The sequence below is a fragment of the Notechis scutatus genome, chromosome 9 (genome assembly GCF_049901735.1).
Source record: "Notechis scutatus isolate UNSWTSFEM ecotype Mainland chromosome 9, rNotScu1.2, whole genome shotgun sequence".
Taxonomy (NCBI): domain Eukaryota; kingdom Metazoa; phylum Chordata; class Lepidosauria; order Squamata; family Elapidae; genus Notechis; species Notechis scutatus.
In genome coordinates, this window is record NC_142017.1 from 704929 (window position 1) to 720453 (window position 15525).

The window sequence follows — 15525 nt, forward strand, 5'->3', positions numbered from 1 at the left end:
AGCGGAAGGAAGCCGGAAGTGAGCGTCTCCGGAACCCGGAAGTCCTGGCAGGAAAAGGCGAGCGGGGACTTCAGCCGGGATGGACGGTGAGGGGCTGGAGCAGGGGAGTCGGGTTGGGGACGCCGGGTCCCATCATCTCAGCTGCGGCTGGCTGGAGTCGAGTCCGGCCCTTCGGGAGCCGTGGGAGGTGGGCGGGGGGGCCTCCCAAGGAGGGCGGGAGGGGGTCCTCTCCGGGAGGCTCCAGGCGCGGCGTTCCCTCCTTCGTCCCGCCAAGGAGAAGCCAGGAAGTGGCCGGGGGAGGAGGAGAAAGAGGGCGGGCGGGGGGCCCGGTGGTCGGGGCTGGCACCGGGGAGACTCCGCTCCGGAAGCCCCTGGGAGGACCCAGCGCTGGCAGGCAGAGGAGGGGCGGCCCACCTGGAGCCCCGGGAGAAAAGGGAGCAAGCAGGCAGAGACGGAAAACAAGGTTGGAATTGGGCAGGAGGGGCTCCTCGGGGCCCCCGGATTCACCTTGTCATATTCTAAGTGGAAGCCCGAGTGTTTAGTCTGGAACCGTCCTCAGGACTCCTAAGCGGCCAAAGGGATCAGCCCCAAGGGGGTGCAGAACTGAGAAATGGTAACAGACATAAAAAACACGAGGAACTAATTATTTAATTTCTTAGCCTCTAATAAGTTTTGTGTCTGGATTTTTCAAATCTATGGAAACATTTTGTGGAATGCACTAATTTGGGCAGAAGGAATGCTGTGAATCCAAAAAGCTGCCCTTCCTACTGAAGATTCCTTTTATCCTTAAACCTTCCAACTGCTCTCATTTTTCTTTTCACAGATACACTCTTTCAGTTAAAGGTGAGTGCTATGAAAAGTGCTTTCCTTAGGGCTTAAGAATCAAAATTCTTGTAGCAAAATGAACCGACAATTAACCCTTTTCACAATAAACACTCTGATTTGGAATCACTCTTCTCCTTGGACAGTGAATGTCTGTTTTTGTAGCAGAACAATTCCTAGTCCACTTTTGTCAAGAAATCCAGGAATGGCTGCTCCTCTGATGCCACTTGGAGCTGAGGCAGGTTTAGCTGAGATAGTAAACGGCCTCCACTCTGTCCATCGTTCCTTCAATACATATCCCTCCATCTCTGACTTTTAAAACTTGGTTGTCCTTCTATGGGACTGTGATCTTCCTCTACTCTATCCAGAGGAAGCAAGGACTGGGGTGGGTGCCTGCTCTTGCCTACAGGCCTGTTGAACATCTGCCTCTCTCTAGTTTACAGCCAAGCAGCTGGAGAAGCTTGCCAAGAAGGCAGAAAAGGACTCCAAAACAGAACAAGCCAAAGTCAAGAAGGTGAGGGGCCTGAATGCCAAGGCTAGGAGTAATGGGCGGGGATAACTCTTGAGAAATGAGTCGGGAAGGCTGGGCTTCCACCTCTGCTGCCTTCAAGCCTTTGGTCTGCCCCTCTTTTGTTACCCGCCGAGCTTCCAATCTTTTGAGTCCTTGTGGCATTAAAGGCTGTCTGCAGGCCTTTCCTCTCTCTCCTTAGCTTGAGCGTTTCTGCCCTTCTGGTCCTGCCCTGCATCTCCCATGCCTTTCTCAGCTGGAGGAGCTTTCCTCTTTCTTTCCCTTCCACCCCCCACATCTCTTCCTCATTTGTGAAGCAGATGAACTTCTGGAATGTCTTCCCTTCAGCCTCTTGGGATCTGATCCCTTTCCTTCCACTCTTGATTTTGTTTGGAGCAACTATGATGCTGAGGGAAGCTCCTCGTCTTGAATTCCAGGCCCTTCAGCAGAAGAATGTGGAATGTGCTCGGGTTTACGCAGAGAACGCCATCCGGAAGAAGAACGAAGGTCTGAACTGGCTGCGGATGGCTTCCCGTGTAGATGCTGTGGCCTCCAAGGTCCAGACAGCTGTGACCATGAAGGGAGTAAGGAACTTTATTTCAATACTACGTGACCTTCCTTGCTCCCTTTGAACAGGTTGAAGTTGTCTCTCTCTGAGGCTACAAAAGATCATCTACACCAGTGATCCCCAACCTTTCTTATGCCGCGGCCCGGTATCCCCAACCTTTTTTATGGCGCGGCCCGGTACGGCATAGCTGGGCGCCGCCATCTTTTTGATGAAGAAGTGCTTCCGGTGAGCTTTCTACCCGGAAAAGCTCACCAGAAGCACTTTTTCATCAAAAAGATGGCGGCGCCAGCAAACCAGGCCCGGTAGGACTTGTTCCATCGGACGGTACCGGTCCGCGGACCGGTGGTTGGGGACCCCTGATCTACACTAAACTGGCGCTTTCTAGGTCCGGACAGTTTCCGTCATTCCCAGCCAACTAAACTACTTGGGGGGTGGGGGTGTGATACTACGTTGATATGTAGAAATTACCCACTGGACATTTCCTATTAGGCCACTTGGCTTCCTCTTGCTCCCTTCCCCCTTTGCCACTCAGCCTTTATCCACCAGCAGCTCACGAGATTCCAGCATCCCAGATTCAGCCTGAACCTCACTTGGAGGCCACGAGTCTCTTCCTGCCTCAGGGCTTCCACGACTAAAAGAGGGCAACACCGTGTGGATAGGACGCCTCGAAAAATCCGCACTGACTGGCCACTGCACGCTTTTCTGCTGGTCTTGATCTGGGCTGCTGTTTCCAGCGCCACATGAGAAACCCCCTCTTCAGGATTGGCCCTGGCTTGGTGTGGTTCCTCCAAGTGAATACGATTCCTGACTCTTGCAGGTAACCAAGAATATGGCCCAGGTGACCAAGGCCTTGGACAAAGCTCTCGGCTCCATGGATCTTCAGAAGGTTTCGGCTGTGATGGACAAGTTTGAACAGCAGGTCCAGAATTTGGATGTCCACACTTCAGTAAGTGCTGCAGGGATGCTGAGCTTTCACAGTCTCCTACTCCCGTTCTTCTCTAGCTTCTGCTGCCTTCTCTGCGTGCTTGTGAAAGTGTTTGGGTATCTGTGGGAATTCCCCATTTAGTCTACTCCAAATCAAACAGATTGTGATCAAGCAGGCTTTGAAACGGGGCTGAAAGGAGTCCAGCACTGAATCTGCTGGCTCATGCTTTGCTTTGTCACTGCCAGCCCCTGTCGCATTTCAGGTCAGTGGATCACGCAGCTCCATATTCTGCCTTGTGCCAGATGTTGAGCAAGAAGAGGCCCCCTCATTTTCCACTCCCAAGTTGCTTGAACAAAGTAGCTGGAGACGATCATGCTTGATTTCTTAGAGCGAAGCTGAAGGAAGATGGTGGGATGGTGGTTTAGCTTAGTAAGAGGTCGGGTGTCCCTAGCAAGAGGCGGGTGGATGGCTTGACTCCCTGGGATGCGGTTTGTTCAGGGTGTCTGTCTGTTGTCCCCACCTTGGCTGCTGCTGCTCCTTGCCTTTGTCACAACACTTCTGCCTGGGGTCCCTGCAGGTGATGGAGGACTCCATGAGCTCAGCCACCACTTTGACGACGCCCCAGGAGCAAGTGGACAGTCTGATCGTGCAGATTGCGGAGGAGAACGGCCTGGAGGTCATGGACCAGCTGAACCAGCTGCCCGAAGGGGCCTCGGCCATGGGAGAGAGCTCGACGCGTTCGCAGGAGGATCAGCTGTCACGGAGGTTGGTCTGCTTCCCTCCGCCTGCCCACAGGGCTGCACTCTGGCCAGAAGCTCTCGTCAGCCCGTCAATCTAGAGCCAGCCCGCTGGGCAGGTGGAGCTTTCCAGAAAGGAAAGCGGAGGGTGGTTTAACGTGCGTAGCCCACATTGCACGAAAGAATCGCACTGAAGAAGGAAAGCTGGGCTGCTGGGGGCTCCTGCCTCTCTCTCCTCCCCCCAGGTCTGTTGCTGCTCTGGGGCTGTGTGGTCAGCTTCCCTGCTTCTTGCCAGGGTTCATCCTGCCTCGCTCAGTGACGCCAGTCGTGGGCTGACTTGCTAGTGGGGCCTTCTAGAAAAAGGGCTTTGGGAACTGGTCCATTGTGGTTTGCGTTAGATGTGAACCCGGCCATTGTGACTTGGCCGGGAAACCAGAGTTGAAAGAAATCTCTGGTTGAGCGTTACGCACATCCACAGCCTGAATTTGAGTTCCTCCTTAATTAGCTGAAATTACATTGTGTGTTCACAAGAGGGAGGCAGATCAGAAGTGTTGGGAACCTTTATGTGGAGAAAAGGCTGAAGTTGAAAGGGGGGAAGAGCTCAACGCCATGGGAGGCTCTGTGTGTGGATACAATTCGACATTTAGAAATGCCATAGCCGGAAAATCTGGCAGGGCTGAGACCTGAATAGCTCGGCTGAGATGTGATTTCCCTGCATTAACGATCTTCCTCTCGCAATTTCAGGTTGGCTGCCCTGCGGAATTAATTCTCCCGCCCCCTCGCAGACAGTTGCTCCTGCCTTGTCCCCCTGTGATTTGTGGGGTTTTCTGCCTGGAGCCCTGGCCTTCCAGCCCTCTGGCCATTCTCCTCAAGGGGCAGGGAGAAGACAGCCCTGTCCACCTCTGCGGGCCTGCCCTGCCCAGCGTGGACCTCCTCCTCCTCCTCCTCCAGCAATGCATAGCTCCTGCCTAAAGAAGCTGTGGTGACCGCAAGACTCTGTGTGGGCGTGCCTGGTCCTTGGCCAGGGGCTCTCCTGCAATGGATGCCCTGCCTCCCCGAGAGCTTCTCCTCCCAGCCTGCGCTTCCCCCTCCCTCCCCTCCGGCCTGATGAGAGGAACCTGAGCATGCAGTGCTTGCCTCTCGGAGCAGGGCCCTTGCGGGGGTGAGGGCTCCTAAGAGGGCCAGGGACAAGCCTGGGGCTGCAGGCATAGATTCCGGCCTGCTGACGGCTCCTCCTGATGCCGGTTCCTGCCCTGCTCCCTCTTCCTTGTTCCGTGTACGTGGGGAGCTGGCCACCTGGAAGTTGGGAAGACGCTGCCAGGAAGACGGAGACGCCCCTTTTTCTGGCAGCTCTGGAACCGGCCTTGGATTCACAGACCACAAAGTGACCTTTGAGAGAAGCGGCCCTGCTGGCCCTCGGCCTTCATGCATGTGCCTCACCCTCCCCTCCCCTCCCCACTGCCTGTCCCATAGGGGGGAGGGGAACGCCTTCCTGGGTCTGGAGAGGACCGGCTTCAGGAGAGGACCCTCCTGGGCAGAGAGGGGCCTTTTGCCGACCTGGTGTTTGAGCTCCCCCCATTGGGGGCGTCCTTGTGTAGACAGGGCGGGAGTAAATGGGAGCCAAGGCCCCCCCCCCTCCTCCTCCCCCCCCCCCTGGAGAATTCAGTTTCCCTGGGGTGGCAAGCAAGCATTTCAGTCCCTCTCCCCGCTCCTCCATCCCTTGGGGTCCTTCGGCTGCCCTGCTCCTCTGGGCTGGGGAGGGCGGGAGATTGTAATCCTCTTCCCTGGAACCTTTATTTTTTACACAGCAGTGAATTCTCCAACACTAGGAAATATTGTCTTTGCCTTTTTCTTTTTGTAAATGAAAAGTGAATGTTGTCAGTTGTTTTAATGCTGGCTTAAATAAACTCTCTCTGGGAAGCAGGAGCTGCGTCAAGATTTGCAAAGCTGGGTGGTAGTTTGTGTCGCCTGGGACTCTCAAACGGTTCACCAAAGCAGCTCAGTTGTTTGAGAGGCCAAAAGGGAGCCCAGGCTGGCTTTCTCGGGGTGGGGTGGGGAGACGGGGAGAGGGATAGGGAATGCAGTCGCCACGGGGGAGGGGGGACCGGGGGGGGGGGGCTTTCCTGCGGAAGAGGGTCCGGCTCCATCTTCACAGGGATTGCTTCCTGGGGAAGAGGAGCTGCTGTGGACAGCTGTTCTGGGGCGCACGTAGGTAGCACGGTGGGCCAGCTCAGGAAATCAACTCTACAGGAAGTTGGATAAAGATGACTTTTTATTGGTGTTGGCTTTAGTCAGAGACTCCTGCCAGTCTGGTTGCTTGGCGTTTCCCGATACCCCAGTCAGTCCGGAAGGGGCCCTTTCTGGATCTGATCTTCTTTTCTCGGGGCTTAAAAAAACACCAGCCCTCCTTACCTAGACAATGGATCCTGCATATTTCTGTCAAGGTGGGGTTTTTTAAAAAGATTTGTATCCCAATATCTTTGTCCATGTACAACTCACAGTGGCAAGCATCCCTAATATTCCTTCTCCTTTTCCAAGGATAATTATGTGTGGCGGGTTAGGCTGAGAGGGACGGGCCCAAAGTCACCCAGTTAGCCAACAGTGGGACTAGAACTCACCGTCTCCCTTGGTTCTAGGCCAACCCCTTGTTTCTCATTATTGTTACAATGTGATGCAGGTAGTCCTCATTTAGCGACCACAGTTGGGATCAGCAACTCGTTATAATTAAGGAAAGCAATTGCTAAGCAGGAAATGATGAGAACCCAACTGCACCCTTTTTTTGCCACTCCCCGCCCTTTGAATGCTCACACACACACCACCCACCTGCCCCCAGCGCTGGCACAGTCTGTTCAAAACCAATACAAGACTAATCGGTTTCACTCCTTCGCTTTGTTCACCCCCTAAGCACTCCACCCCAGCTGCGTGATTCACGAGAGAGGAAATAATGCTGGTATTTACATTCACTGGAGGGGAGAATTACAAGGAAGTAAACAGGCGATGGGGAATACATTCAGGGCATTGCTTTTGATTTGCATTCCCCATTGTATACCTGCTTACTCTCTTGTCATCCCTTCCGTTACAATCTCTGTCCTTCACAAGGTGGGGAAAAAGAGCCCAGAAGGACCTAAGGTGTCGCTCCCTGTACTCCCCACCCTGCAGGTCTGGCATTATGCAGAGCAAAGAAGGCGACTAGCAAATACTTCGGAAAGTTCAAAGCAGAATTTGGCTTGCTCCTCCCATTAGGGAAAGAGGAGCCGTGACAGACGCACAAATGGTATTGTGATAACTGCCATATAAGTTAATGGAGGTAATAAGAGAATAGTCCAAGATTTGGACAGAATTTGAAGTGATAGGAATTGGACGTAGAAGTGCTGCTTCTTTCCTAACCTCGCAGGATCCTCATAGTCTACGAGGAAGGAGATCCCGGGGCTTCTATTGCATCAACGTGGAGAGCAATAATAGTGCTAGGAGCACAGCAGGCAAAGCTCTCGGGTGGTGCCCTTGGTTGGAGTACCCATAGTGTGTTCGACATCCTCTTCCCAGGTCCTGGAAGGCAATGGGTGTGTCGTCGGGAGCAACTCCATTGGAACTCATCCTGTTCCGCACCTAAGGAAGGAGAAGAGCTTGCTCAGATTAGTTCATTAGATTTAGATTGGGTTACATTCCTCCCTTCCCCACAGCAGTCCTCTCAGGTAGACTGGACTGGGGAAGAAAACGGGGGTTCCAAGATGCCCACTGAGCTTCCATGGGTGGAAGTGAGCCAGATTCTAGATCTTCATGGTCCTGATTTAACACCTTAACCTTTAAGGCACTTAATAATAATACACTTCCATCTAGATTTTTTGAGTCCCAATGGTTCTCTTGGGTGGGAAGAGGTTCTTCAAAGGCAGGCAGTTCAAATAGAACAGGAAAACGAGCCCAAGATGAAGACGAGAGCTGCTGAGGGCTTAGACGTTGCCAGTTGATAGAGCTGAGGTTCTCCCATGCCCAAGTCTCTACCAGCCACCTCCAGCTCCTCTTCTGGTCTGAGGGGTCTTACCTGCTCTACTTCCCGTAGGACCCGCAACAGATTGTTGGCCAGGGCATCCTTCACTTCCTCTTCTGTCCATTTCCTCCTCAGCAGTTCAGCAATTAAGTCTGGGTATTTGGAGACATCCTCTAAGCCTTGAGGGACTCTGAGAGCCAAAAAAAGACCAGGGAAATTGCAAGGAATTTAGTGCAGGGTTCCACGTCTCTCGCCCCCATCCTTGCATGCTCTCTTCTCATGCCAGGGCTGAGGTCTGGTGCTGCACCCCCTCCAGGAGCCCATCTGCACCCCCCTGCTCCTTAATTGGCCATGTCTTGGTCAGAGGGCAAGAGGTCTAAGGGCCAGGAGCGCCTTCCCTCTCAGGGTGCCTGTTCACTCAAGGCCACCACACATACAGGCCAGAGCTGGGACATGGTTCCTGCAGCCCTGCACTAAACTGCCAGTAGCATTCTTGGCAGATGCCTACAATCTTCGAGCAATGGGCCACTCTAGCCTTGGGGCTTACGTTTGTCCCACTGCAGGCTGGGCTTCTTTCAAGCCTACCCTCACCCCCCTGCCTCTCCTGCTGATACCTGGGCACCCCGTCATAGTCTCCTCCAATGCCAACAGCCTTTGCTCCAGCAACGCGCTTTATGTAGTCCATGTGATCTGCAGGTGAGAAGGATGAGAGGTTGAGCCCTTCCTGTGTGCCTCAGTTCCCCCTCCCGTGTCTCCTTATGTGCTGTTCCTGCTCTGCTGGGATTACCTGCTACCTGGGCCAGAGTGGCATGGCTGCTGCAGGAGATGTAGTCATTGTAGAAGTTGACCATGACAAGGCTGCGTGTCTCATTCTGCAAGGGGAGAAGAGGGCATCATCAAAGGGGCTACCCAGAAACAGGAAGCGCCTCCGTTTCTCCACCACCCCTTGACCCTGCGGCACCCAACCACGTGTGTGCCTGGTAGGCGGTGGGCCAGTCAGTCACCTGAGGAGCCAAGGAAGAACACCAAGGAAAAGCTCCCTGCCCAACCTGAATCGATGCTCTTGGAAGCCTGTGCCGTGGCATTCACCCCCACACCAGCCCAGCCCTGCTCACCACTTGGCGGAGCACCTCGTCTGGTACATTCCGCCTGCTTGGGCAAACGGCATAGGCCGAGGAGTGGCTGAATATCACGGGGGCCCTGGAGACCTTGAGGGCAGCCTTCATCGTCTCCACAGAGACATGGGACAAATCCACCATCATGCCCAACCGGTTCATCTCCAGGACCACACGCTGTGGAGCAAAGAAACGGGGGATCGTTTGGCCTGGAGAGACAGGAGAGCTTCTGGTTCCACCTTGGCCTTGTGAAGGTGAGAGAAGATGCTCAGGAGACTCTGGGTTCGAGAGGAAAAGCCCCGAAAGCATTGGGGCCTTCCCCAAACCCCGTTGCACAAGCTGTCATCTCACATCAGTTGCCCCCACTGAGGCCTTCCTATTGAGCTGCAAGCTTTGCTCCTTCGTGGTGGTGACTTTTGCAACCCCCGTTGCAATGGGAGCTCCTGTTAACCTGCTCTGCTTCGGGCCAATGACAAAGCCTCTTCTCCCTTTGGCGGATGAGATGCGCAGCTTGGGTAGCTGCCTACAGCTCCCTCCCCCCCTTCAAATCCGTCCGCAGGGCCTTTGCTGACCTTCCCAAATTCCGTCAAGCCATTGTGAACAGGCTTCTCTTCAGCTGTATCTACCAGCCAGTTGTCAGCCCTGCCAAGGAAAGTGGACACCAGATGAAGGAGCATAGAATCCTGACCCTTCCTTCTCTCCAACCTCCCCTTTAGGCAGACCTCCCCCCCCAGAATGGAACTCTGCTGTTGGAATGAATTGCCCCGTGACCCTCTTCAGCCCTTCCCTACACAAAGGCCTGCAAGGCTACACAACAGCCCTGCGCTGTCACTCTGCCCCACTCAAGGGCACCTCGGTTGCCATGCCCACATTCGAAAGCAGGCTTCAGGGCCTCCCCGCTCACCAGGGAGTGTTGCAACTGTGGGTGAGAGTCATGTAGCGCACGCCCAGCAGGTAGAAGGTGCGCAGGACAGCCAAGCTGCTGTCAATGGAATGGCCGCCCTCCACACCGATTAGGCTGGCCACGTGGTGAGTGTCAAAAGCCTTCTGGATACCTGCAAGAAAAGGAACTCCATCCGGTTTCCAGGGCCAGGTGCTCATTGTACAGGGTGGCCAGCTGGGACTATGAGGGGGTTTGAAGCCTCCACCAGATTTTCACAATTAAGGCTAGCTTACCCTCCCCCCACCTGATCCATGCTCTTTTCTGCATCGAATAATGGAGAATTCTGGCAGAAACTGAGTTTGTGTGTTGCAATAAACCAGCTAAGGATTTGTTTCAATACTCAAAGAATGTTGGCCTGGTTCACACATCAACTAAGCTGTGGCTTGCTCGTCTGTCAGCTTGTTGAATAAACTGCAGTCACCTGAGTTCACTCAGTGTGGCAAGCCAGGATGATGTTGTCATTGTGTGAACCCAGGCATGATGCTTTGTAATCCTTGGGTTACATGTCATATTTTCTGGTTTAGTCAATGAATCGTAGTTTTAAAAAATGGTTGCATCCACTAGATGTAAACCCAGCTCCAGACAGTTTCTCCTGCCACATCAGGGACTTAAGATTTTGGGTGGAAAAGTGGACAAGGCTAAAACTTGCACTGGGTTTTGGCCCTGATTCCTGAGCTGTTGCTAACGGACAGAGCCAAGAAGTCCTCCTGCTTTTCCCTGGAAGCAGCTTATCACCAAGGGCCACTTGCTGGATTCCATCACCTGGAACAGCCCCCCCACCTCACCTGGTGCCCTCCTGACTTGTCGTGTGCCCTGTGCTAAGGGTCACGTGGTTGGTGTTAGGAATGTAAGTCACCTAACAGTTATTTGGGTTGGAAATATATAAACTAGGATAGACATTTTAATACTATGTCTTTAAGAGAATGCTAAACTGTAATTGGGTGTGTTTTCTCAAACAGCCATAGGATGGAGCCAGAAACCTGGGTTGTTTAGTCTCAGAAGAGAGTGTGAGTGAGTCTCTGTTTCCTTCTGTTGGAGAGTATTGCTGTTCCTTCTAATGACTGTTGCTGATCGTTGATGTAAGTCTGTTACTGAACTGTTTTTGATACTGGACTTTGATATTTGGATTATCCCTGAACTGAACACTGACTGATTTACCTGTGAATGACTTGGACTGCTTATCTTGGACTGTGCTTAAACGCTTATGGGAAGTAAAAACCTACATTTACTGTACAGTGTATCTGTGTGCTGTGTGTGTATTATTCAACATTACTCTCACTACGTCTCCCTGTATGCGCTCATTCTCCTAACGTGGAATTACCTCAACAGTTGGGCCCCTCCTTGGCCAGCCAGGAAGCAACAGTCGGAGGCCCCATCTCTGCGCTTACCTGCACTGTCAGTAACACACTTAAAGACATCTGGATATCGGTGGCACATCCGATGGACAACATCGATCTGCTCCAGAGTTCGCCTCACTGCGTCTTTGTTTTGGGTGTCGCAGGGCACATAGGCTGCCCAGAACTGCAGAAGGAAGGAAGGAAGGAAGGCAAATGTGTATTCAAGCTGCTTTGTTCCCGCTTCCTGTGTGAGCTTTATCATCTAACCTTAGATGAGCTAAGGTTGGGGTGCAAGTGGAAAGGACAGGAAGGAAGTGGGCAGGCAGCAGAGGTTGGACCCATTGAAGGGTTCTTAAAACACACATAGATTGGGAACACAACCGAAAGGCCTAACAAATAAGCTGGGCTGAAAATCTTTACCTGAAAGTAAGCAAACTTATAAGGTTTTGCAATTCGCAAAAATCTGGATGATCAGATGTTAAATTAATCTCTCTTATTTTATTGCCAGGGAGTCCTCTGCTCATCTCTTACCTGGGCTCCTACATGTCCGAGATGCAGCTTCTGGATATTGGTATGAGTGTCTTGCAGCTCGTGCAAATTGGCTTCCTTCAAAGACAGCTGGTTGTTGAATTTTGTCAGCAGCTGCCAGGGCAGATCGTTGTGACTACAAAGGCAAAAGACAACATCTTATCATCTTGAGTAGATGCTGGGTTATGATTCAAGAGGCTGATTGAAGCAGATGAAAGGATACAGCAATTGCCCTTGGAGGTCAAAGGTTGAGATGATAACAATCTTCCTTACATCAGATTAAAGGATGGGCTGAACTGTTGTAAATTATGGATTATTCATAACACGAAGAAGACTCTGGCTTGCTTTGATCAGAGAAAGCAATTCATAGAACAACAAAAATCCATACATTTATTATTTATTTGTCAAAATCTCACTTGTGGCTCTGGATGGTGTAGAATTAAAACATAAAAACTATACAATAAACCAATAAAAGAGCCAGGTGTAAAAAAGAATAAAACAAGTTAAAACTTAAAAGGCTGGGGGAAGGGGATTAAGATGCCAACCACACCCAGCTTTCTCCCTGGTTACACTCCCTGTCACGGTTAATAACTAACAGCCAGCAGCCTTGCTGGATTTGCAGAAGATCCTGCGCTCCTGACAACTATACTTGACAGGTGATGAAAGCCTACTTTGTCCATTAATGGCTTGCCTTCTAACTAAGAAATTCAGTTATTCACTTGCATTTAGCTGGAAATGGCAGAGCAACCAATCCACAAAGTGCCTCTTTTCCCACTATCTGTAGGAAATAAGTTCAGCTATAAATAAACAAATAGCATTCAAGATCAAAGCAAATTCTCTTTAAAAAAGGAGATAGGACCGGGTCTGTTATTATTTAAAAGTTGCTTTGATCTTGAATGTTATTGTGTACTGAATTTAAACTGATGTTCCTTCCTAATTCCCAGAACTTCCAGCCACTGCTCAGCTATATTTGTTGACACAAAACAGCTGGAATCCACCTGGAGTTCCCAAGATTGCCTCAAATGTGCCTCTCCACCCCCAGCTGTTTCCACATTCAGGAGGAATCCCAGGCTTCCTGGTGCCCAAAGAGGGACCTGCTTCTATCTTCTACTGGAAGTCAGGCTGGTTTGTAAGAAAGAGCCTGTATGTTTCTCCACCTCTGGATTTCCCAGCACCTCCAAGGCCATCTGACCATTGTACTTCCACCTCAACTCCAGAACCCTCCAGGGAGAGGTGTCAAGTTTGGCCAACCCTGAGGGCAATCACCTGGTAGTTGATTATTCACTGAGCAAACAGCTCCTTGATCAAGGCCAGGGGGGTGGGGGGGGCTGTAGCCTCTTCCCCTGCATTGCTCTGAATCCTTCTTGAGTTCTGGGAAAGAAAACTCTCACAGGCTTTCTGCACCCTTGGCTTAACGGAATGCACACTTACGCAGCTCCTTTTCCCTTACTCCGAATAGCCCTTAGCATGGAAACTCCCTTCCCACGATGCTGGCCCAGCACAATTTGGCTGCCTCTCCTGCCACGTCCTCCTCCACGAATCCCTTCTGAAGCTGCTTCAGGAAGGTCACACCTTGCACACTATGACAGCGGGACTTTTCTCTCTGGTTCTGCTGCACACGAACCTTACAAAAAAACCTGCCTTCTTACAGGTGACACATTCGCCACCCACCTGGCCAAGGACAGATCTCAGCCTCAGGTTCTCCCTCCCTGTTGGCCATCTGTTTATACTACATCGGGGGTTTTGCTCCCAAATCCATTGTTTTATTTCCAGAGAATGACATTTAAATGTTTGTTCCCTGCTTTGTGGAGACTCTTGTGCAATTCTTCATCGCCAGCTTTTGTTTTAGCCCTCCCTGCAAGGGGTCCTCCATCGCTTTCTCCACTGCAGCCCATCATCATTCATCAGCTCCTAAAGGGGTTTTTTCTCAGGAAGCCTTGATGGGAAACTTCCTCCTAGCCTGCCCTGCAGATTTTGTCCCCTGGAACAAAGCAGCCCAGTCGTGTCGCACGTACATTTTAAAGGCGTCTCAAGTCATGTGGCCTTGTGCCAACAAGCCAGCCCAGTGGAAAGCTGGGTGCCAGCAGGAGGCCCTGGAGGACCAAGGACGATCCCCACCTCTTGCAAGACAGGGCTTTGCTCCACCAACCCACCGCAGGGAAAGGAAGGCTGTCCTCTTACCCGTCCACCACAGGTGTGGCATTCATTATTTTGTCTGCCTCCAGCTGATGGACATCTGCCAAGCAGGTGGAGAACCAAGCAAGCACGAGGTAAGGCACCAGCAGCGGCATCCTGGGGCGAAGCTGGGCCGGCAGTTGAGACCTCCTGAAGCGTTTCCTCCAAGGGATCCTCAGAGGCAAATGGAGCTGTAAGGAGTGGCTGAGTGGGATCCACCCATCATGTGGCAACTCCTGAGGGTGAGTAGGGCTTGGGAGGAGCCAGGGAGGCCTTCAGGCAGCTGAGCTCATCCTGCCCCTTGGAGCTGAGCAAGGGAGACCCAAGGAGGGTCCCTCTGGGAGGGACAACCTGCGGAGGGTCTGGGCAGCTGCCACTCCCTTCCACTTCCTTTCCTGGAGCCCCCAGGCCCCTTTGGCCCCAGGGGAAAGGCCTCCCCTGCAGCGCAGAGCAGGTCTCCTGTCCAAGAGACCTTCTGCCCCGGAACTCTCTTTCTCCTCCAGGCTCAGTTCTGGGGAGCCTCCTCCCTTGGAAGGGATCCCTTGGGAACATCCAAACGAGGCAGCCTCTGGGTGGGGACCAAGTAGGCCAGGGGGTTCTTCCGGGAGCCCCCTCTTTCGGGCTGAACATGAAAACCAGGGGCTGCGGGGGTTCATTTGTGATGGAAAGAGCCCAGTCCTCGCTGGGCCACTTTCTTCTTTGCTTTCACATAAGCAAAGGAGCAGCAGATCCCAGGGTGAAAATCAGCCTCGTGCAGAGACTGGGTCTCTCTAGATCCAGTTCTGCTTTTATCCAACCTTGCTCTCAGTCAGGGGGAAAGGGTGGTCCTTTGGTTCAGGACTGGTCGTGGTTCATGGCATCACCAGGTCTACGGAGCTCCACCTGGTCGTGCCAAGGTTGTCAGTCACACATGGGGAAATTGCAGCTGTTCCAACCACGGGGCTGCTGGGCCTGAGCTGTGTTTCCTTTGGAAGCCTTGCAAGGGTGAGCGCCCCCTCCCCCAATGCTGGAAGGAGATTCTCCTCCCCCCTTTGGCACTGGTGGGCACAAGGGGTCTCGCTGGGCTTCAGCCCTGCTATGCCCCAGATTTGATTCAGCAGCTCAGCCCAACTCATTGCGGGGAGAGCGAGGGTAAGGAGAGGCCTCGTGGTGTGGAGTTATGGCGATGTGATCCAGCCTCCATGGGAAGGCGATGCTGTTCCGTGTGTAGCTGGAATTTGAGGGCGTAGAGACAGCCGTGACAGGTCCCTGATCAATTCTTCCTGTTACTGAGTAAGATAATTAGAAACCAACAGACAAGAGGCTTAGGAAAGAGATAAGCAGGGATCAAGTTAATTATAAGGGCTTTCTAAGCTCCTGTTAGGCGAGGTGGGGGCAGTATGTCCATCTAACTATGATTAGTGACCTAATAAATTATGACTTTGTTTGCTTTTAAGTTGATTTCCATGCAAAACTTACCTAAGTGGGGATGTGCTTTGTAAGAACCGCATAAAAGGAACCTACCTTGAAAGGAAGGGAGCCTTGGCTTACTTCGGTGCATTTTTTCCTGCCCCCCCCCGCTTATTTGTGAAACTTGAAGTTGTGGCTGCATAAACATGAGCCTTGTTGTTCCTCTCCAGGCAGACTCTGATGGCTAATCTGGAAATGAAGAAGACACACGTTGGCACTTGGGAGCGTGCAGAGTTCCTGAAGGACGGACTTCAACACCAGATAGAAAAGGACAGGGATATCACATTCTCCTAATTCCGTTGTGCTTTTTAAGTTACCTTGCACATAGTCACACGTTCAATTATTCTCTCTCTTTATATGTTCCTAACAACTTCTTAAGCAGGTCAACAAACCAATCAGGTTTTTCCATTCTGGCATCAATAACAAAGTAGCT

General features: G+C 52.1%; 2 protein-coding genes across 3 annotated transcripts; one reads left to right on the forward strand and one right to left on the reverse strand.

Annotated features, from left to right (window-relative positions):
* The first annotated feature begins 37 nt into the window (after nucleotides 1-37).
* On the forward strand, nucleotides 38-5480 carry CHMP1A (charged multivesicular body protein 1A). Its single transcript, XM_026684889.2, has 7 exons — nucleotides 38-86; nucleotides 824-843; nucleotides 1259-1336; nucleotides 1768-1914; nucleotides 2716-2844; nucleotides 3401-3588; nucleotides 4305-5480. The coding sequence occupies exons 1-7, from the start codon at nucleotides 80-82 to the stop codon at nucleotides 4324-4326; spliced, it is 591 nt and encodes a 196-aa protein (XP_026540674.1). The 5' UTR covers nucleotides 38-79; the 3' UTR covers nucleotides 4327-5480.
* A 334-nt stretch (nucleotides 5481-5814) lies between these two features.
* Nucleotides 5815-13784, reverse strand: DPEP1 (dipeptidase 1). Of its 2 annotated transcripts, none has more exons than XM_087971361.1 (10): nucleotides 13650-13784; nucleotides 11472-11604; nucleotides 10992-11124; nucleotides 9565-9715; nucleotides 9233-9302; nucleotides 8661-8837; nucleotides 8333-8417; nucleotides 8160-8235; nucleotides 7600-7735; nucleotides 5815-7166 (listed from the first exon to the last, which is right to left on the reverse strand). In XM_087971361.1, the coding sequence occupies exons 1-10, from the start codon at nucleotides 13757-13759 to the stop codon at nucleotides 6993-6995; spliced, it is 1245 nt and encodes a 414-aa protein (XP_087827487.1). In that variant the 5' UTR covers nucleotides 13760-13784; the 3' UTR covers nucleotides 5815-6992. The 2 variants fall into 2 exon arrangements, with proteins under 2 accessions (XP_087827487.1, XP_087827488.1); XM_087971362.1 differs by lacking the exon at nucleotides 13650-13784 and adding an exon at nucleotides 12626-12694.
* Between the last annotated feature and the right edge of the window lie 1741 nt (nucleotides 13785-15525).

Excerpts from the sequence above, each read along its gene's own strand:
- CHMP1A (XM_026684889.2), top strand. Across the intron at positions 844-1,258 it reads ATACACTCTTTCAGTTAAAG|TTTACAGCCAAGCAGCTGGA; the intron begins GTGAGTGCTATG and ends GCCTCTCTCTAG. Across the intron at positions 2,845-3,400 it reads ATTTGGATGTCCACACTTCA|GTGATGGAGGACTCCATGAG; the intron begins GTAAGTGCTGCA and ends GGGTCCCTGCAG.
- DPEP1 (XM_087971361.1), bottom strand. The coding sequence starts at position 13,759 with ATGCCGCTGCTGGTGCCTTACCTCGTGCTTGCTTGGTTCTCCACCTGC. Across the intron at positions 11,605-13,649 it reads GCCACACCTGTGGTGGACGG|TCACAACGATCTGCCCTGGC; the intron begins GTAAGAGGACAG and ends TTGCCTTTGTAG. Across the intron at positions 7,167-7,599 it reads TCCTACGGGAAGTAGAGCAG|GTGCGGAACAGGATGAGTTC; the intron begins GTAAGACCCCTC and ends CTCCTTCCTTAG.